This window comes from Biomphalaria glabrata, chromosome 3 (assembly GCF_947242115.1).
Source record: "Biomphalaria glabrata chromosome 3, xgBioGlab47.1, whole genome shotgun sequence".
In the NCBI taxonomy this organism is placed as follows: domain Eukaryota; kingdom Metazoa; phylum Mollusca; class Gastropoda; family Planorbidae; genus Biomphalaria; species Biomphalaria glabrata.
The window spans coordinates 37,293,395-37,315,269 of record NC_074713.1 but is presented as its reverse complement, the minus strand read 5'-3'; the positions used below and the strand labels follow the sequence as shown (position 1 = coordinate 37,315,269).

At 35.8% G+C, this 21,875-nt stretch overlaps 1 protein-coding gene across 5 annotated transcripts in view; it reads right to left on the bottom strand.

The window, feature by feature from the left end:
- Nucleotides 1–5,157: 5,157 nt before the first annotated feature.
- The window catches only part of LOC106065957 (steroid hormone receptor ERR2-like), a 57,513-nt gene continuing 40,795 nt past the window's right edge, over nt 5,158–21,875 (bottom strand). For all 5 annotated transcript variants that reach the window (XM_056024857.1, XM_056024858.1, XM_013224899.2 and 2 more), the window contains 5 exons: nt 19,061–19,177; nt 17,056–17,169; nt 15,383–15,553; nt 14,755–15,027; nt 5,158–13,822 (listed from right to left, as the gene is read on the bottom strand). In XM_056024857.1, the coding sequence (XP_055880832.1) occupies nt 13,581–13,822; nt 14,755–15,027; nt 15,383–15,553; nt 17,056–17,169; nt 19,061–19,177 (917 nt within the window). In that variant the 3' untranslated portion in view covers nt 5,158–13,580. The remainder of the gene's footprint in view (nt 13,823–14,754; nt 15,028–15,382; nt 15,554–17,055; nt 17,170–19,060; nt 19,178–21,875) is intronic.

Here is a 21,875-nt window from a genome sequence, read left to right as displayed (position 1 = left end):
AATATTAACAATATTATCATGTCATAAAGATAGCAAAAAAAAAAACAAAAAAAAATGAGGCTTAAGATAAGACAATGTGACACGAGAGCCAATATTTCATCCGCAGCCACACGTTCTTTGTGCTGGTGATTTAACGTTGGTGCCACTTCACACTAACTAGACGCGTTTAAAACTAAACTCTAGATAAGTTAAGTCAAAACAATAATGCGCATGCACCATTTTTTTTTTGGCTAAGCGTGACACAAAAACCTGGCCAAAAACACTTAGGTCAGTGACTCTTGGGATTGCCAAATTTAAAGCGTCTTCAGTTTAAAAGTAGGACACTTCAAAAAAAAAAAAAAAACAGTTCAACGGCCTTTAAACATACACAAAGCAAAACAAAATGTGCTTCTATTTTAAAGGTTGTTTGTGAACTGCATTACTTACCTAAAAAAATGTGCTTGAAAATCTGATAAAAATTAGAAACCTCCATTTTATACAGATGTAATGGAGCGAGGTGAGAGGGGTAGGGCTGGACGCATAAGAAAGACGTTTTAAAAAAATAAGAAAAAAATGTTAATTAAATTTGTAATAAATCTAGACTAACTCTAATAATAAATCTGTACGATAAGAAATATTTTTACCAATTGTTTTTGTTATGTGCAATTTCATGGTTTTAGCTTTCTCAATGCGCTATGGTGCGATCACTAGTCTGGACCAATTGTGAAAAGGAGGGGGGGGGGGGAGGGAAGTCTCTGAATAAACGTTACCGCGATCGCTTTTTATATTTAAAAAAAAAAACAAAAAAAAAACAACAACAAAACTGTTCACTCAGGGCTCAAGCCTCCCCAAGTGGACTAATTTTACTTATACCACCACATCTGTTAAGTAGAATTTCTTTCCCTTGTTCGATACTAAAGAAAATAATGAATTACCACTAGTTAATTAACTAATTGTTTTGTTTTTTTAAATTGGTTCTTAGGTACAAGAAATAATTGTGAGAAATTTCAACTTGATCCGAGACTGCATGTGGGAGAAATAATGTGTTCCGGTACAAACTTTTTATCAGACCGACAGACTTGAGTTGGTATAAACTTTGTAAAATTATTAAAGATTAAAAATTCGATAACGATTGGTTTTTTAAATTAAATATGCCAGCCATTTTTTTCAGACAATTACACCATTTTGTTGTCAAACTATTTACGCTTCAAAAAGTCTCTATTCTGAAATACATGACAGAAGGCTGTGTAAAAACTTGACCACAAGGAAATGACTTCTTCCATTGGCCATGACTGAGAGATAGGATATTCAACAACACCTTTATCTGTTCATTAGACGATTCTTTAATCCCACCCAGTCCAAGCACATAACAATCAGTTCAGTGAATACTTACGAAGAATATTAACAATTAATGGAATTAAAATGACAACAACGTCATCCGCCTTAACAAAACAATCACGTCGGCACCATCTGAAAGTTTAAACGGAATATTTATTAATATTTGTTCTGAAAATTGAAACCTGCATCCGAGTTCTGTTGACACCAACTCTCTTCATAATATTTTTGTGTGTCTAAACTCGCAACCAAAACGTTTTAAACGTGTGTACTCCTCAACATTGTTCTAGGAAAGATTTCCTTCTATACGCTCATGTCAGTGGGGTAGCTTGGGTATTTGATGCCCTGTGCGGCAGTTCCTCGCGATGCCCACACCCAGAAAAAAGCCGCTTAAAAACAGCGAAAAGTTTCTAATTTCGCAAAGAATCGAATTTAAAAAGATTATACAATTGAATCTCACGTGCTTTCTCGCCGGCTAACTATCGATAATTTTATTGAAATCAGTTTTTTTCCACTAAGTCTTGTTCAATAGATGAAATTGCCAAATTAGTGAGTCGTAAAATCGTCATTGTTGATCGTAAATATTTCTTCATCAAAGTCTTCATCAAAGTAAGTTTGGAAAAACTTCGCTTGCAAGCAGGGCCGGTCCTAGCAATTGCGGGGCCCTATGCGAAACGGATTGCGCGGGGCCTATTCTGGGTAGGGATAATGATAATAAGTGAAAATTAAGATTTTGTATTAAAAAATAAATTCGTCTTTGCATTTTATACATTCTTAATTAACTAAGTACAAAATCACAATCAAATTAACTTTACTTTACGAGCCTTGTGTGTAGCGAAGTCATACAGTAGATCATCAAAATTCTGTTTCCTACATAGATCACGCTCAATAGCAAGAATTGCCACATTGTTCAATCTCTCTTCGTGAATTGTTGACCTTAAGTAATTCTTGATTAGTTTAAGACGCGAGAAACTTCTTTCACAAGATGCCACAGTTACAGTTCAAATCTAAGCTGCAAGGAGTAAATTGTAGTGTTCACAATTCTGTTGAAGCATTTTATCCTGTAGACATCTTCAGCTTTTCGATGTGTAAAGTTTTCCACAGATTTATCATTCTGCCTTTTCCTTTGACTTTTGGCTGGAAAGATTGCAACAACATCCATGTTTCCAGCCAACCACAAGCTCTTTCATATTTACCCTTATCTGAGAGATACTGATAACATCTGCTCGTTGTGACTTAAGTCTGGAGTACAATCCAATATCATTGCATTCTTGATGTCTCGAAGGATAGAATTCACAACAGCATCAGCTACTACAGTAATAAGTTCGTTTTGAATCTTCTTTCCCAGGTAACGATCATGAATTTCTGCATTGGTAACACGTCGAAGTTGTTCCCCATTACTGGATCAAACTTTGCGAGTAATTCTACTAGATCAGGAAATTCCCATTACTTGGCTCTTTAAGTCTTTCAATGGTCCCTCTGAAAGCTAAATTGCGCTTCGCTAGAAATCGTACAATTGCAACTAGTCCAACGTTTAGTCTCAGAATAAAGCCTCTCCTGGTGAACTTTGTCAATGCCTGTTTTTTTTTTTTACTTAGTCTTGCTCCAGCTTCACAGCAACTGGTCATGGCGTCTTTTTTCATGCTCTGCTAGCCTTGTGGTACAGCTTTGCCACTGGTCAAATCCTTCATTTAAAAAGAAACTTTTTTGTTTTTCCAGTAGACGACAGTAGAAACAATACATCTTGTCTGCTGACACAGAATATATCAGCCAAGGAAGCAAAACACTTTCACCATTACTCAGGTTTGGTTTGCAATGCACTTAAGAGAAATGTCTACCATCCTTATTTTTCGGAAAATTCTCCAAAGTAATCTCAGGTGGACCTTTTTGTAATAAATAGTCAATACAAGATCTTTCCATTCCACCCAGATTTCTCAATGAATCGACCACATTTTGTTCATTATCTATAACTACATGTTGATCAGTTGTTAGTGTTACATCATTTTCTTCTTCTCTTACGAAATTCACCACTGCAGTCTTTGCATTCTTCATAGACTCTGTTTCAGCAGTCTCACTAGAAGTGAGAACTAGATGTTCTCATTTACGGGTTTTGATCGTTTTAAAAACGTATTCTAGTTCTTTTGGAACTTTCGTTTCGGTTAAAATTCGCACTATTATTATATTTGTATTTAAATATGAAAGCTGACAATGCTTTTTTTTTATTCGCGTAAGATTGGTGTTTTCCCTATAAAAATTTTGTCTAACTTTCAGGAGATTTTAAAAATAATTTCCACGTCGGTTTCGTATATTTTGCATCATTATGCAATTACAGATATAGGCTACTTAACGCGGGGCCTATGAAAGCGCGGGGCCCACTGCGGCCGCATAGGTTGCAGTGGCTTAAGACCGGCCCTGCTTGCATGTAGTCACACTTACCACAATAGTAAAAAAAAATAATAAAAAAAAAAATGCGAATCAAAATAGCAATATTCGGGGACTGACATATTTTTTTTTTAGTAAACTCTAAAACTCAATAGATTCTTGTTTTGGAAGTTGGGAGACTTCTGGAGAAACTGTGACAATTAGCCTACCTGAATACCTAAAATTCATATTAACATGACGTTGTTGTATGGGGTTATTATTTCATGAACAATATTGGTATTTCCTTAAGTAGCTTTCTTGTGCGTCGATAGAAAATCTACATCTTTTTTTCACCTGGCAATTTTTTCTTCTACCCAATACGTCTTTGAGGCTCTGCCTGACAATGTACCATACAATTTTGATCCAGATTTTAGATGTTAGGTGTACTGTGGAAAATAATCGAGAAATATTTGCTTTTCAAACTTTCTGTAGGATTTTTTGTTTTGGTTTCGTGAGCACTTTCATTACAATAAATTCGTTTTTATTTTGTTGGGACATGCACTTATTCGGGGTCTCAGGAATGGATCGTACTAGAGTAGTAATTTCACTCCAGGATAGTTCTTTGATTTTGTACTGCCAATTCTTGAACTCGTTCGCGATGCCCACGGTGTGCCAGATTCTGCTTGAAGAGAAAACGCATGATGTCCAAGATTCTCTACAGATAAACTCTACACATTTTTCTCTCTTGCTCATTTAAACCTTGAGCCTTGCTGTCATTATTGTTACCTAGTCACACACAAGCTCTCTGCTGGGAGGTTAAAACCGTTTGGATACTGATTGGCCATCTTACAAGGGGGCTTGAGTTCGAATCCCGACTCTAGCAGGGTTGTGTTTGCTGAGCGGTTGGAAGAGTAACATCATGTAATGCTTCAAAGGTGTAAAAGTGCATTGCCTTAAGAGATTTCAACAAATCTGCTAACATTTTATTCCAGCTGACATTGGATTGCATTGAAGAAAGACTATAGGACATCAGGAATTACCAAAACAAATGAATTTGTTGTGTATTTATGTCATTACAATGTGGAGTTTTACTGAGTAAGTTTGTCCTCGGTTTGATGCCCTAATCCAAACGTCTGTCGACCAGCTTATGTCTTTTATTTTCTTGATAACCTCTAGGCCCACCTATACAGCTTATGCCTTTTATTTTCTTGACAACCTCTAGGCCCACCTATACAGCTTATGCCTTTTATTTTCTTGACAACCTCTAGGCCCACCTATACAGCTTATGCCTTTTATTTTCTTGACAACCTCTAGGCCCACCTATACAGCTTATGCCTTTTATTTTCTTGACAACCTCTAGGCCCACCTATACAGCTTATGCCTTTTATTTTCTTGACAACCTCTAGGCCTACCTAATTTCTGTCATGGACAACAAACATTAAGGCTACAAACATACACAACAGGTGAAGTCAAACAAAGCTGTTGAGATGATATCACACTTTATTGGAATCAAACTTCTCTAGTCGGTTTTTAGATCTAAATAGCAAACCCTAAAACAACAGTGAGACTAAGAACAAAACAAAAGTGGCATTTATTTACTTGTACTGGCGACCTTGACTAACAACTTAAAGGTCATTGCCGAAATTCTAATTGGTAAGGGCACAAAACAACAAATTACAATGTCAGAAAATCAAAGACTGTCTTCAATAATAACACAACAAGGGAAGACAACTAAGTGTCTCTCGCTATGCAGTATAGATAGATCATAGTGTACAGATTTGCATGTGTTGCTCAGAGTCTATTGAAATAGAAATACACAACGTCTCCATTGTTGGCACCTTACACTTCAAATTATAAATCGTCAACAGTGTAAAAACAAAAAGTATATCATCTGTAAATAGAATAAACTTAAAAATTAGTTTCAATAGTTTGTGTGATTGAATATCTTCCTCTGAGATACAGTGGCACAAGTGTACCACAGCATGAATACTTTCATCACTTTACAAAGAATGTTCCTAGCTGCATGGACTCACTAGTTTCTTGTAGTGTGGAAACTAGAATCTTGTCTAAGTAACAAAAACATTGATCACAACAGTAGAACACTCACAAAGTTTTAGAGCCAATTGATGTTCACCTACTTGGATAGCAATGTCTACACTTTGAGCATTTAACATTTTGGTTTGTCAAATAATCTACTTCAGGAAAGTTAATTAGTGGGTCATTTAACATTGAAGAACATTGATACTCAATTTTGATAAAAAATTACATTTTATTTTGTTGAGAAAATGAATTTAAAATTTGATAGCCAAAAATAAAAACATTGTTTCAATTCTCTCGGGAGAATCGAACATAAACCATGCATTTGTATGGGGGCTGTCTAAAATGAGCCTGCTCTAAATCAAAGATTGTAGATTGAAGCTGTGCATCACTTACACCATTAACTAAGTCTACTACATTAGTTGTTGCACTACAAACTAATAAGTTCTGACACAAATTGTACACTCACTAGGACCTACTAAAGGCAGCCTTAAACTAAATAATGATTTTCCATTATCTGCAGACTTAAAAACATCATGGGTCCAGTGTATGGACTTACCCAAACTAGTGCTGACTGCCTCTAGAGCTAGTGATGTAAACACACACACAATTCAAATAAAATCTCAAAAAAAAAAAAAGAATTAAAAAAAAAAAAAGATGAACATGAATACATGGATCCCTAATGATTTGTGCTATTTGGAGTCAAACCACTACATTCTGATTTTGTGACCTGGTGATTGACCTATTAAAAAAACAAAACTTCCATTTTTTAATGAAACCTCATCAGTGCTCTTTGACACTTGACATAGAATCACAGTCTGCCATGAACAAGTGGTAGAGATATACTTCCAAATCAACCTTTGTTTTAACACAAGTCAGTATGAAGGGTTCCTTTGGATTTATAATTATTTGTCCATTTCCAATTTGCTGTCTTTTCAAGTGTCATCATTCAACTAATTGGCCATGTCAAACAAAACACAAGGCCTTAAAAATGTTCACTATTAACAGATTGAAGCAAACATGAACATTAGTATCATTTCAACATTTCTTCAAGTTAACAGAAAAAAAAAAACAAAAAAAAAAAACAACAACAGATGTTCAAATGTTTGCTACTGAAATGTTTGAACATTAGAATGAAGTGTGTGAGAAAATGAACCAATATCACAGTTGTCCAGGAGAAATAAAACACACATTTCTTTAAGGCATTGATCAAATGTAAGGATGACTTCATAATGATATTCATGAAAATCTTTGTAGTGTAAACACAAAATCTTTGGACCTGGATTCCCAGATTCCAGACGTCATAAAGTTGTATGTCCCTAAAATTTCAGTCTATTCATTTTTTTTTTAAATCCTTGTTCTAAAGTTTCCAGTGAACAGCATCACAGAATGTTCTTGGTGACAGTCCTACTTGTACTAAGCAGTAAGGGTAGGCAGGAAAAGCATGGCCAGTTGAAAGCTATTTACTAAGTCGAGCTGTGACTTTATTTGCATAGAACTGCACCAGTGAAGGGATGAAAGGGGAGACTTGTTCATTTCTGTTGTTATACCTTGATGTCATGTGTTCAATTCTGGTTAACTAGTGGGTTTGTGGGACGAACTAGAACTCCAGTAGTTTCCTCAGACAGAAGCAGTGAACATAGTGATATGTGGAGAGATTGTAGTTGACCATGAGAAGTCACACAAGATGAAGGTGATGCTGCTGCCTGCTACATACACATTAGATCAAAAGATATGAAGTTTGGAACAACGTAAAAAAAAATGGGTTTAAATTGATGTTATCATTATTTCTATTAAATGCAAAACTCTGCAATTTGTAGAGAATGATTAGCAGTGTGTGATGAGCTCATGAACTATAAATAGCTTCCTATCAAATGCAATTTGATCAACTTTATACCACAGTGAAGCCCTACATTCTGATGGAAGAATGTCAGCTCCTACCTTAACAATGATTGCATGAGTATTTGATTGATCAGTATTGAGTCTAATGCACTGGGAAGACTATAGAGAAATACAAAGACACACACATGCAAAATAGTAGTGCACAAAAAGTCATTGCAAATCGCTGCATTGGATGAAATGATGATAGACTTCAGATTGATAAGAAAATTGTCATTTAAAAATCCTATATTTTGGGGGGTTAAAAAACAAACAAATTCAGATAATTTAGGTTGTCAAACATATTAGATGATTAAAAGAATACAATTCAACATTTTTTAGCTTATTATTTTTATAAAAAAAATTAAACAAGCACCCCCCCACTCCCCCCAAAAAAATTTTGTAACATTTAGCTGCACCAAGCAAGAAAAAATGCTCCACAACTAACCTACTAATAGCAGGCTTTACATTTATTAGTTTCATTCAGGTAAATGAGAAGTAAATACTAATACAGGTGACTAACAATGGTGGACATCTCATCTCCATATATCATGACTGTTTTTTCTTCCACTTTTATCATGAAATAATTAACAAGATCAATTTCAATCAGACAGAATCTAAAATGGCAACCAGAAAATTGAGTACAAATTTTTCAAACTATAAATAGACACACAAAAAATGAATGAAAATATAACAATAAATTAATTCAATTTAACCCCATTGTCTTTGCATTTATTTATAAATAACATTGACAACTTTGTTTTGAAAAATATATTTAAAAAAAAAAAAAAAAAAAAAAAAGGCCAAAACTTCAATTTATTTTGGAATGCGAGAATGACTACACAAGCTATCTACATAGAACTTATAGGATTTCTCCATTTTCTCTGCCCCACTAAACACAAAGTTTGATCCAATAAAACTAGAAAAAAAAATGGAAAGATATAGAAAAGTTAGCAGCATTTCATATGTTCACAACAATATTGTCTAAAAAAATAATAATTATACAATGTCCATCATTGAAACAGACAAAACTATTAATGATAGCATTAAAGAAACTTGTTCACTCTTCAGTTAGACCAACATCTATTCAGTCAACTTTTCTTTGCAAAACTTTTGACAAGCCTTAACTTGTTGATAAAAAAATTAAAAAAATAAAACTCGCCAAGCATAAAGAAAAAAAACAACAACACTTGAATTCTATTATTTAAAATTAAAAAAATAACAACAATAGATCAATAAAATAAAATAAAGATTTAGCTCACATTAGATTGTAATCATCAATAAAAAAACAAACATAAAAAGGACATCTGTGTTAGAACCAAATGGAAGAGAGAAGAAGAGCAAGCTAATGGGGAAAAGAGGGTGAATACAAGTTCCTGAGTAAATAGAATAAAGACAAGTTTTAGAAACTGCCTGCATATGAACTGAACTGTTTTGATCTACAACATACATTGGCTGGTATGGGCACTGCAGTGTCTAGGATAGTCATCACTTAGCTCACAAACACATCCACATCACAGGTTCCTCAATCAATGATAGTTACTGATGTACAGAGTTATCCACATACTTTGATTAGTACAGCCATGACAACATCATTACTTTCTCTACAGTCACACTCAACATCATTCTTAAACAAAATGCCAGCATTACTTTCACAATTGAAACATTACTTTCACATCAAAAACTATCTTCATATATAGTCGATTATAACAGTATTAACCAAAAGTACACAAGTCTATGTACCGGTAGCATTACATAATAAAACTGATATGAACCACTTTGGCTGAATAGTATTATGTTCAAATGTGTGTTGAAACTACTGCACCCAAAAAAATGAAAATGTTTATAAGCTAAAAATGTTTATCTTTACCATTTTAAAAAAATGTGTTCATATTAAGTAGGGCTTTTTTCATTGTTTAAACTCTGGTCCCAATGTTGGTACTACTTGACTGTGACTCGAACTTCAATTACACTTCATCAAAAGCTAACATATTATGTAAATGCCATGTTATGAATGTAATTCTACAAATGCACATTGTGTACCTCAGCTATCTGACAATATTTTTGAGACAGTCGGCTAATATTTCCACTGGAACAAAGTTGAGCATAGTCAAAGATGGCCTTCTTTCCATTTTTAGTTTCTGTGGAGTCATTTGGAAAACCTCATGCTTTACCTTTTCAATTGAAGGATTATTAGAACAGTTTCAAAAATGAACTAAAAAGATGAACAGATTTGGGATGTGACCAATGAATAACAGCATTCAAGTTGAATTTAGACTACCAGGGCAGTGAATACAGTACAAATACAATGGCCAAAATTGACTTGGATGTATTATCACAGATAGTAGATTTGACCTTGCATTGCTTGGATACTACTGTTGAGCACATTTTGGCCATAAGTTTAGTTTGATTCAATGGAAGAGAGAGGCAAATAAAAACAAATCTACTTGTTAGGTAGCTTACTCTAAATATGTAGTTGATCAAGCCAACGCTGGGACAAAGTTTCTGTCAATGAAACTGAACATGAAACAGTGGAAGAAAAAAAAAAAGATGAAATTATTTGCTGCCTTTTATTTTTGTTTTAAATAAGTTGAATGGGTTTTGGGCAACCAGCTAGTGACACACAAAGCTGAATCAGACAGGACAAAACATTGAAGCCAATGAAAGGTTTAATATTTGTTTCTCATGGGTGGAATACACAACTTGGAAACTGAACAGAATTCTCTACCTGGACTTTAATCTGTCATTTTTTCTTTAGATAAAAGCAAAAAGAATTGCAAATTGTTAGCACTGAAAGTAGACTGCCTACAAAAGTGCCAAGACAAAAAAAACACAAAAAATCATGATTAATTGATCTGATGTCAACATAAAAAGAATGACTGTGGTATTGAACCACATATTTGTATGTACACCCCACATCTGATATATCTAATAACTCTACACTGCAAGCTATTACCTAGTGACAATATCAACTAAATATACTAGTATCCACAAATAGTAGTCTCTACTCAATAAATAGAAAACAACACACGTCTAGTAACACAATATGAATATATGTACAGGATGGATTTGAACGAAGCATCACATGGTTTGGCAATAGATTAGATGAAAATGTGTACAATACTGAAAAAAACTTAACACTTCGTTCAAAACCAGCCCAAAAAAAATAACACAACATCATGGGAGCTGATTATTTTGTGTGACAAGAAAGCCCTTTAGTTGTTTAGTCTGAGGGAAACTAGACCACTAAGTTTGTTTGCATTGAACATTATCAACTGTGACAACAAACAATTTGGGGGTTGGGTGGTGGTGGTGGCATGATGGTGGATTCATTTCTATATATTAAGATCAACGCTATTTATAGTATTTACAAATCTGTGCATTGATGAGAATCTTGTAGATAAATGACAAGTCAGCTTCCTCCATTACCTGGTGGCTGACACCATCATCACATTGCAGGACATGAGCAGAAGAAAGTCATATGGCACACACCAAAAAAACCCCAAGGAAAACCCTAGGACTTTAAGCTGTACTGTACTGTTTGTCCATCTGGTGCCTGGCAAACCAGGAGATCACAGAAGGAAGTGACCAGGAGACCACAGAAGGAAGTGACCAGGAGAAGGAATGGCTCATTGGTTAAATTACGTGTTTCTCTCATGACTGGAGATAAGGCAAATGGTGAAAGTAGATGACATCAACAAGGGTGGTGAGTCTGTACATATGTACAAAGCTGGGCTATACGGGATGAGACTATGTCAGTAAGACATACACCGCTCCCTAAAGTAAGCCAATACATTGAATATAACATGCAAACACTTTTAGACATATTTATTATTATTGTTTTGTTTTTTTTTTGCTTATTTTTTTTTTTTGCTTATTTTTTTTTTAATTTTTTTTTTTTTTAAAGTCAGCATGCAATTAATTTTTTTAAATTAATGCATGCGTTCCACTTTCAATTTTAAAACCAAATTGGAAAGTATTATTGGCCAACATGCAAAGAGAAACATTTGTCCCCCAAACAATAAACAACCAGTACAGCAAGCATTCTCTTTGAATAGGAATAGCATCATTCCATTCAGTCACAAGTTGACTTCTTTTCTTGATGACCACATTGTAGGTCATCTTTCATTCAATCTTACACACATAAATAGCTTTTAGTAGCATTTTCATCACATTTTTTTTTCTTTTTTTTTTTTAATGTATTTATTTATTTTTTAACTTTTTTTTTTGTTAATTTTTTTTTTAATTTTTTTTAAATTTTTTTAAATATTTTTTTTTCTTCTCAATTTTTTTTTTTTTTTTAAATTTTCTGTATGACCAATCAAATTGATTTTCACTTGATGTGTATTGATGTAAAAGATGATTCAGAAAAGACAAGAGTAAATTGCTCTGATTATATAGAGGTATACACTCCGCTAGTCCACAAGCCTATATACATGTGTGCATACACTGCAATATCAACAGTCTAGATCAAAATAAAACAAAGTGGTCTGAGTGGACTAGTTTCCCCTCGCCAAGATACTATTCATTTATTCATTCAGAAAAGTCTTGTTTTTCATATATATATATATATATATAAATTATTTAAAATAAAATATATTATTTTGAGGTCAGCTGGAGTTTTATGCATGAGAAAAGTGCTGTGCCGAACCAATACGTTCTTTGAAAAAAAAAAAAAAAAAAAAGGGATCAAGCGAGCGAATTCGGTCACATCGCTGTGCACATTCATCATCTATATTATGTCAGGTGTAGGGGATGGACACAGGAATAAAAAAATGTTTCTAGGATGGCAAGTGTGTTACAAATTCATATTCTCAGTTTAGTGTCTGACTTAACTTAATGTCATTATCCATAGTCTGTGTCTTAATGTCAGAGTTTAAATACAAAAGTGTTTTGTTTCGCAGAAATATAGAAATTTTTAACTCACTGACAAAACGTAGCCACTATGTCGAAAATTGCCATATTAAACAGCCCAGAACAGAACTATACCCGGTACCATAAAGCAATTCCTAAAAACAATTCTGAAACAAATTTGTAGCATCTTTTGTATGTCTTATTTTTTAAATTCATTTAAAAGAAGGTTAGAAAATAGATGTATTAGCCAAAGATAGGCTATAACGTACAGCTTTCAACAGGTAGCGGACTTCACTCATTCCAAACTACTACTTGTTGTGAGATAAAGCCTGATAGATTTGATGATATACCATCACTAGCATACCTGTGTATGTTGTCTAACACTTTCTTCAAGTTTCCAGAAATGCATCAAGATACAAATCAAATAAGCGCTGACATGCCACTTATTGAACTTGTATACACAGATAAACATGAGACATGTTTTTAAATAATGTGATAAAATATAAAATTCTTCCCCAGCAAAGTTAGAAAAAAAAAATATTTTATTTGAAATCAACTTGATCTTTATCCTAAGCATTCACAGAGCAATTACTTAGAGATAAACATCAAGTATAAATTAATCTCAACAACTGTCAGACCTGAGTTGCATGTTCAATTAATACATACATATTCATACAGGCTGTGGCAGTACCATTAACAAACTAGTCCAAATAAAGATGGACAAAGAAAATATTTTTTTTAAAAAGTAAAAAAAAAAAAAAAAAAAATTTTCAAATGTTATTCAAATTTTGTGCACCATTCAATTTATTAATGTATTTTAAAAAAAAATGCAGTTAAAAAGACTACAAAAAAACTGAAAAAAAAAAAAAAAAAGGTCTGTCTAACAGTTTGGTGCAGGATGATGGCTTCATTTAGTAAATTACTTAACTCACATTAGCCATGAAGAGCGAAGCATTTCTTAGTGACTTGCTCTACCTAGTAGGAACCAGGCAGCTGGTCACTCGCTTCTAGTGTCAGTCTTTGTTTTGTTCTGGTCACATTTTCTTTAGATGATGAATATGTACATTCCTGCACTCACCAGGATGAGGGGAAAAAGTAAGCATCAAATGAAGACTTTCTCTAATGTTGACTTGCCCTCAGGAGTCAGCATCCAACATTTCCAAGAACAGCTTGTGCATCATGACACGACCATCTTTCTTCATGTCATACCAGAACTGTTTGGCCAGTAGTTTAATGTGTGTGATGGACGGCAATAAAAGAAATAGCTGGCCAAGGCGGCGCGTGTTTGGACCAAAGACAGATTTAACACAGTCAGAAAGAGAATCCTGGAGCTGGTCCTGGAGGTGGGAAACACATTCCCCAAGCTCTGCTATAACATCTGAAATACATAAACACAACAATAAAGTACCAGTACAAGCATAGATTTCTATCCATTAAGTTTATAGACTAATTTCTAGTTTATACTATTCTCTCAATCAACTTGTAAATAACAGTTTTAAGCTGAATCTGAAGGAATCTTGAATCCATATCAGAAAAAAAAAATCTTATTTTTGCTTCTTGAAATAATGACACATTTATTTTAAGTGTGTCTCTGTGTGAAGGATAGTAAATGATTTAGGAACATCCCACACAAAAAGTACCTGAATTCAGCTGAAGGAATTAGTTTCAATCAATTATGGAAAGGTAAGAACTCTTTCAAGGATTTTAATTGTAGAACTAACAAAGTTAAATATAACTAAAATATAGGGATCCATCATTTCTTCAACCCTACACCTAGCTGTTCCCTGTTCCCTATTACTTAGACCCACCCCCTACCCCATTCTTACTATTGTCAGTAAATTTCAAGATTTATCTCATCAATCCAATTGTCCTCTATGTCTCTGTACCTTGAACCAAATATATTATTCTTGATAAAATTCTGACTTATAAAGAGTCTAAGTCAACTAAAATACAACTGTGAAAAAAACCAAGACCTTAAGTTAACATGCTTGGTTAATCATCTTAGTAACATTTTCAACATAATTCACACCAAGTCAATTCAAACACATAGGGGCTAACATTTACAATGACTAAACATGAGATTTAATTATGATTGGTTGATTATTTGTATATACTGATGCATTCCATGGGCCTAGAGTTCTAAGAATGTTTGACTCAACTGTTAGGACAACTACAAAGGTCAAGTAAAGAACCAGAAAAAAAAAAGATGTACAACAGCTAATTTGGGAATTACAGAAAAATCAGTAGTGTAGTAATGAAATCTATATCATTTCCTATATCCAATGGTACTTAAAAATACTTTTCACTTACCTATATTACAAAGTGTAATAGCTTTAAGAAGAACAAACTCTTCTTTTGTCACACCAAGATGAGTGAATTTTTTACAGAGTTTACGCAACAACAAGTCTAGCTCTGTTGGAAAGCTGAGTGTCTCTACCATTTCTTCAGAGATCTGAAGGTCCTCGGCAAAGCATATGTTACCTTTGTAAGGACAGGAACGAAACACCAGGCTGAGCATTAGGATCTCCAGCCAGGAGTGTTGAAGTAACATCATTTGGTCCACTAGAGACAAGTTAGAGAAACCTGCAACAAGCAATACAGTAGCTTTAGATGGTATGTTTAGAAAGTGGAGCCAACTGCACATAGTACACTGATCACATAATCAAGGAAATTAAAGACTTTCCACACTTTTTTCCCCAGATAACATTAAATCTCACTTGTCCTTGTCCCTAACCCCACTTTTTTTATTGACATCATCAATAGGTAAGTAATTCACAAGATTAGTCTACAATCAAATATCAATGTTAAATATAACATGCAGAAACATTTGACTTCTTCCCACTCCAATCATCCTTTTTTTTTCCTTTTCAATGTATATACCAAGCAAGTAAACAAGTCACCTTCACTTGGGAGCCATTTGTTCTGGTCAAAGACTCACCTGGTACTTGTTTGGCCCAGCTAATTGTCATGACCAATTCTCTGTCAGCCAAATCTGAGGCAGCAGCCATAAATTTCACATCAGTATCAATGGCAGTCTCTGTGCTTGCACGTAAACATTCCATTTGGGACTCCAGTGCCAATAACATGGATAAAATTTTGTTGTCTGTGGCTAGAGAGAGAGTCAAGTATATGAAGATTAAAGTAAATGTCATGGAGTGATCTTCTACCAGTTTGTGTACAAGGCGAAGCTGGCTTGATTATTTTATTGGGAAGAATAACACTATGTACCCACAGAAATAGGTTCAACTTCATCTAGTATTACAGAACTAGTCTGTAAAAACACCAAGTGTCTTGGAGTGTATTTAATCTTCAGAAACTGAACAATATAATATGGGTTCAAAACAAAAAACAGGAAATGATGCAATTAAATTGACAAACACTTGGGTACAGCTATTCCAATGCCATTTAAATATCTGCAATAAATTAGCCAAGTTTCCTGTGGACTTAAGAGCCACTAATACTTAAATATGTCAAGGCAGGCTGAGATTTATCCCAAACCCTGGTCTAGCCCAGTTTCTCCAGTCAATGAAATTGTTTCTTATCAGTCCATGCTATTTTTAGCCCCACTAATGACCCTTCACTCAATTAAGTGCTCTAAATCTGACATCATCAGTCATCATAAATTAATAAGCCATCATAAAAATCTATGTTTAGAAACAAGGGGGTCAAGACCAAGTAAACCACTGTTCAAACCACCAGTAAAGTTTGAAATGCTTGTTATGTCAACATGACATCTAGGTGAAGGGGGTAATGGGATGAACAACTTGGAAACAACAGATTGAGATTTACTCAATATTTGATACACTTGAGTTTTCAAAACCAATTTCAAAGTGACCACAATGTGGTTGCTGAGTGATTAGTGCTTGACTGTCAAAACCAAAGGTCTAATTCAAGTGTTCAAAACCTAGTGGTTACTCATATGTATTGGTCATTCTAAAAATATCTCAATGGACTGGTCATTGTGTATGTCAATGGGACTGGTCATTGTGTATGTCAATGGGACTGGTCATTATGTATCTGTTAAGTCTGCAAAGTACAAGATTACTATTACTTTGAAGAATGTAGAGAAAAACTAAAATTATACTCCAGTGCCTCAACAAACTTCCTTCATACCAACAAGTAACTATTTCATTGGTTTGAGCAAGAATGTGTATTTACTTCAGCATACTTAAGGCTAGCTTTCATTGTTTAAAACAAGTTTGTGGTTATCCATTCATTTCACCCCAAGCTCCATCAATTGTCGCTAAACCTGACAGGAGATAAACATACAAGTAATGTCAACTTCCTGTAGTAGTTTGACACCATGCTGAAGCTGAGGTTTATACACTACCCCACTCTTTTCTGATGGAGACACACTTGGCTCAATAAAGCAACAATAAAAAGACAATAAAACTCAAGAAGGAAATAGCCCTTATCTCATTCAAACCAGTTAGTCTAAGACTACTTGGAATGTATAGAAAAATTTAGAACAAGAGGAATCAGTTATTGCTCTTGTCACACTTTAGTGTTGTTCTTTCTTCTTTAGGTCAATGTTCTGATGAGGGGGAAACAACTCTTGACATTTAATACTAAAGTGTACATTGATTGACTAGATACTGGGAAAGTACTCACTTTCAATGCAGGATTTCTTGATGACCACTGGCAGGACTGGCTGTACATGTGTCTGGCAGTCAGAGCTACGCTTGTATTTTTGTCTGCCCCCTCTCACACGGTCTAGACGTACACCTGAAACACAACACAACACAGTGTGCTCAACTAGATCAAGCTAATGGCACACTTGTATACAGACTATGTAGGACATACAACTACCAAAACCTAGTGCCGCGCTATGGTCAGCATACATTGAATGGAATTAGGTCACAATGCACCCATTAACTAGCAGAGAACATCATTTATTTTTTTGTTTTTTTTTAATACCACCAATGACACGAGCACGTGACTAAATCCACCAACGTCACTGGGACCATTGTGGTGAGATTTGAATACAATAATTAAACTAAACATCCGCCCAGTCAATGAACAAACTATCTCGTGACGTCACTGGACAAAAAAAAAAGAACTAACTAATGGCTGAAAACTGACCCCATGACCCACTCTTACTTTATCTACGTCAGTTGGGGGATGAAAGATCACAGAGACTACCTCCGTGACTGTAGTCTACAAGTGTAGTTACTTAGACCTACCATTAGTAAATATGTCAAGTTTAGTGCCGAAACTCGTGTACAGTGAACTTAGTTGCGAATCTACACCGAGGTCTGCAGACCACATCTGACCTCCTACATTTATTATGTAGGTGTGATCGATGGTTACATGCAGGTGCTGCTGACCACGTATCTAGATCTACAGCCCAGATAGTCTGTCTAGTTCAGTCCATGCCGCACGCTAAGCCGTCCACTGTTTGAACATTTCGTAACGAAACACAAAAAATTAAGTTCCTACCCTTGAATAGAGCTCTGAAACCTAACTCCAAGATTAATGAACACACGTCAGGCAAACAAACAAGAATGAACGTCCATAGTTTTGTGTTTTCATTGAGCAGACGATGTCAAGAGACTGGACAGTCTCTTTTGTTGTTTAGACCGGAAGTTATCAAGCGAGACCAATCGTCATAGAAGGCCTGAACACTGACCTGTAACGTCACATCCTGTGGGCAGTGTTGAGGCATCCTATAGTATAACGAATGGTCTCGTATCAAATTATAAACCCTAGGCTCTAAATAGTTCTGACATTTCACACGTTGATTCATGCAACGGTTTGTCACGTTTTATTTGTTCATTTCCTAATTCTAACAAACACAGTCCAAGGAATCAATGCCAGTATACAAAGCGGCTTGCTAACTTTCTATTCTTTCTGGGTCGTTGTCCTAATATCACAGTGTGAACTGACCTCTATACACACTTGTCAAAACACTTGATTGAAGTGTTCGTTAAGATACTAACGTGTGTTATTTAGTACACTCATCAACTCTTTATATCAATTCTCCCGACTTGCCTCTCTGTTCAAGTCTACTACTTCTAGTGAGTAATCAAGACAACGAACTACACTGGCGACATTTGATTCCATTACAAACTAAGGTGTCACGCATCAAGTTAGCTAATGCTAGTCAAGCAGGCGTGCTAAACACGTAACAAACCAGTTCTGACCGGCAGACAAGAAACACGATCTCAACGCAGCCTTTTCTGTCCAATGAATTTGGTAGTCTGGAAAGCAGACGTGATGGTCACTACGGGCAGTAGTAGCCCTGTTTGATCATCTGTTGTGGATCAACATGACTCACCCCGCTCGTCTGCTAGTGTAGCGCTGAGTTCCACCACTGAAATCACTGTGTCGAGATCCTCGAGTTACAACAAGGTAATACAAGACAATTAGGGAGATGGTAGCGTGCTAAGGTCAAGTAAGAAATGGTCAGTAGCTCGGATGACCAATCAGTCCAACAAGATGTACGCTTTTTTTTTTATTTAGTGTACTAAAGAAAAAACAAATATGTGTGTGTGGGGGGGGGGGACAATGTAAATAGTTATAGATTTTGTTTGACCACATGTACAAGTTTGAGATGAATGAGACACTATTTAATGAAGCGCCTGTTATTTGAGCAGCTAAAGCTGCGATGGCTTACCTTCACGGAGCATGCCTACACCAAGACATTTGTGAAACCTACACGCCTGACACGCCTTCCGTCTTCTTTTGGTTATTTCACAATCCCCACTGGCTGGACACGAGTATTCGATGTTACCTGAAACACAGCGGGTTTGGTCAGATAGGGTCAAATGTTACTTTGGAAATAAATGACATGTCAATGAAATGAGATTTTATAGTTTCCCCATAAAGACACACACACGCGCGCTCTCTTGGTGTTCAGTCAGCCTGTCTTCAGAAGTACCTGACACAAGTGAATTGGAACAACTCCATTTAGAATAGAATTATTTGTAGGAAAGTGATACTCAACATTTGAATATGTGTAAGTAGGAAATACATTCCAGCATTGTAAACCTCCCCTAGACAGTGATGAATGGGCTGCAAGACAAAGTGTCCATCCTGTTTCCGTGTCTACGTCAAGCACAAGATTAGCACTTCCTCCGCTGCAAGTAGAGTGTTACATTCAAACACTACCAACCACATTTTCTACCACTGCTAGGCTCAACTTCGAAACTTGTCACACAAAAATGAGAGCAACCTGGAGGGGGGGGGGGGCACCACCTAGCCACAAAAATAGCAAGAGTTTCCAAACTATGAATGATTAAGGAAGAGGCCATGCGTCGTGTGGGCTACTCAGTGCTGCTATAAATCAAATCTGGGCCGGAAAAAGAAGAAAGAAGTCGACAGAAGCCAGTGACAAGAATATACAAGTGACCGAGACAAAGTTAACCTTTGTTAAGTTACTACAGTACAAGTCTGGCCTTCGGTAGGCTAACGGCTACATCATCAACAATGCTAGTGCACAACTCAGCAAAGCCGATTCATTAGATATTGAAGCTTAACAAGGATGACCGAAAGTGACTTTTTGTCAGGACAAAAAAATGAAATGTCCATAGTAAGCAGGTCCACTTTTTAACAGTCTATTTCATTCCAACTCCGCCATCTGCCGGTTCCAAGCCCAGGTGAGAAAGGAGCAGGGTTTGGCGTGGGGCTTGCGACCCCACCCTAGAAAACCACAAATGCTCAGAAACGGCAAAATTTCCTTCCACCGTTGAGATGAGACTTTGTCAGAATTCACCAGTTGTGGAGAAGTAGAGGTAGGGAGGATGTGTCTGATTTTTTGGAAACTCATTCAATGACGTTGTAGAAACGTTTCGATTGTCTCTGTGCTCCTTGTTTCTAATGGTTTGTAACTCTCTGAGCTCAATCCATCTTAGAAAACAATTCATTCGAGTATTCCGCTGTGTGGGTCGGTCCATTGAAGCTCTGTTACGTGCTGCTGCCCCTGGACGACTGAGCCAAGCGGACACACACGGGAGGAGTGAAAGCACAGAATACACATGAGCACGTTCGAGGTGAGGAGTTCCAGGCTCTAAGGTTCATGGATGGAGGCGAGAATAAACAAAGTGTTCCAGGAGGCTGAGTTGGGACGGAGAGAAGGTTCCCACGGACGAACAGGTCTTTAAATATTTATCTTTTCTGCTAGAAGCAAGGAACACATCTGATGATGTCATACACGAGTGAACTAGAGCCAGGTAGCAGGGCCGCGCTCACTAAGTTTTTTTTTTTTTTTTTTTTACATTTTGTACTAAGAAGATCAAAGCATGTGTTGAACAGGAAGCGAGAAAGTCAGTGCTGGTAAGATGAACAGTCCAATGCATGGGATAGTTCATGCCAGGGTTTAGCACTCTATCAGTTGCTATTGCTGGCTACACTTAAATACATAAGACTTTCCCCTACATTACTTTTTAAGAAACAAAAAGTTGACGAGAAAGACAATTCCAAAGATAAAACATAAAATCAATAGAGACAAATGGGGCTCACACCATGTATATATATATATATATATATATATATATATATATATATATATATATATATATATATATATATATATAAGGCGTACCGCCACAAAAAAGTCCTGTATATATATATACTAAAGATGACAAGTAACAATTCCTATTAACATGTGCCCGTCTTTGTTTCTTTCAAACTCCACACATCCTTTTTTGTATTTGAAACAATTATAGTTTTGTACTATGGCGAAGAGCCCAGACAAACGAGACAGGAACTATTGATTTCTGATCTATTCCATCACATCTGTTCAGATCACCACTTTTTTTTTTTCATTGCAGATTTTACACACAAACAACACACACATGCTTATGTGAGTATGTAACTTCTAAGAGTCGACCAGAGAAGCGAGAGCCTGCTGCCGCCACGGATAAAACAAAAGTTCTATGATTGGAAAAAAAAAAAGGGGGGGGGGGTGATTTAATGGTAGAGTTGTGTTCAGTTTGTGACAAGAGTGCTGTGAGCATATCGACTTCTTGTTCAAACCTTCAGTTTGTCAGAAGATAACACGCTACCACAAGCACAAGACAAATTCTCGACATGACCAAAAAAGCTGGCAAGGATTAAATATGTCAAAAAAAGTTCGCTGAAATCATTATAGGAATTAAGTTGTTTGTTTTTTTATATTCAACCAGGTCTTAGGCACAACAAACACGCTTACCTTCATACTGTTCAACTTCAATATTCGACCAGGTCTTACGCACAACAAACACGCTTACCTTCATACTATTCAACTTCAATGCTATGTGAAAAGAGTGTTTACAAATCTTATATCAACTTCTCTGCCTGTGGAGTGGGTGTACACTTTGTTTCTACCACTTCTACCTTTCACATATGACAACACACGAATCGAACCAATCGAACCAAACATTCATCAATTAATGGTCATTATTTAGTTTGTTTTATATAGACAATAGAGTACGCTAAGGGTAGATAAGCCG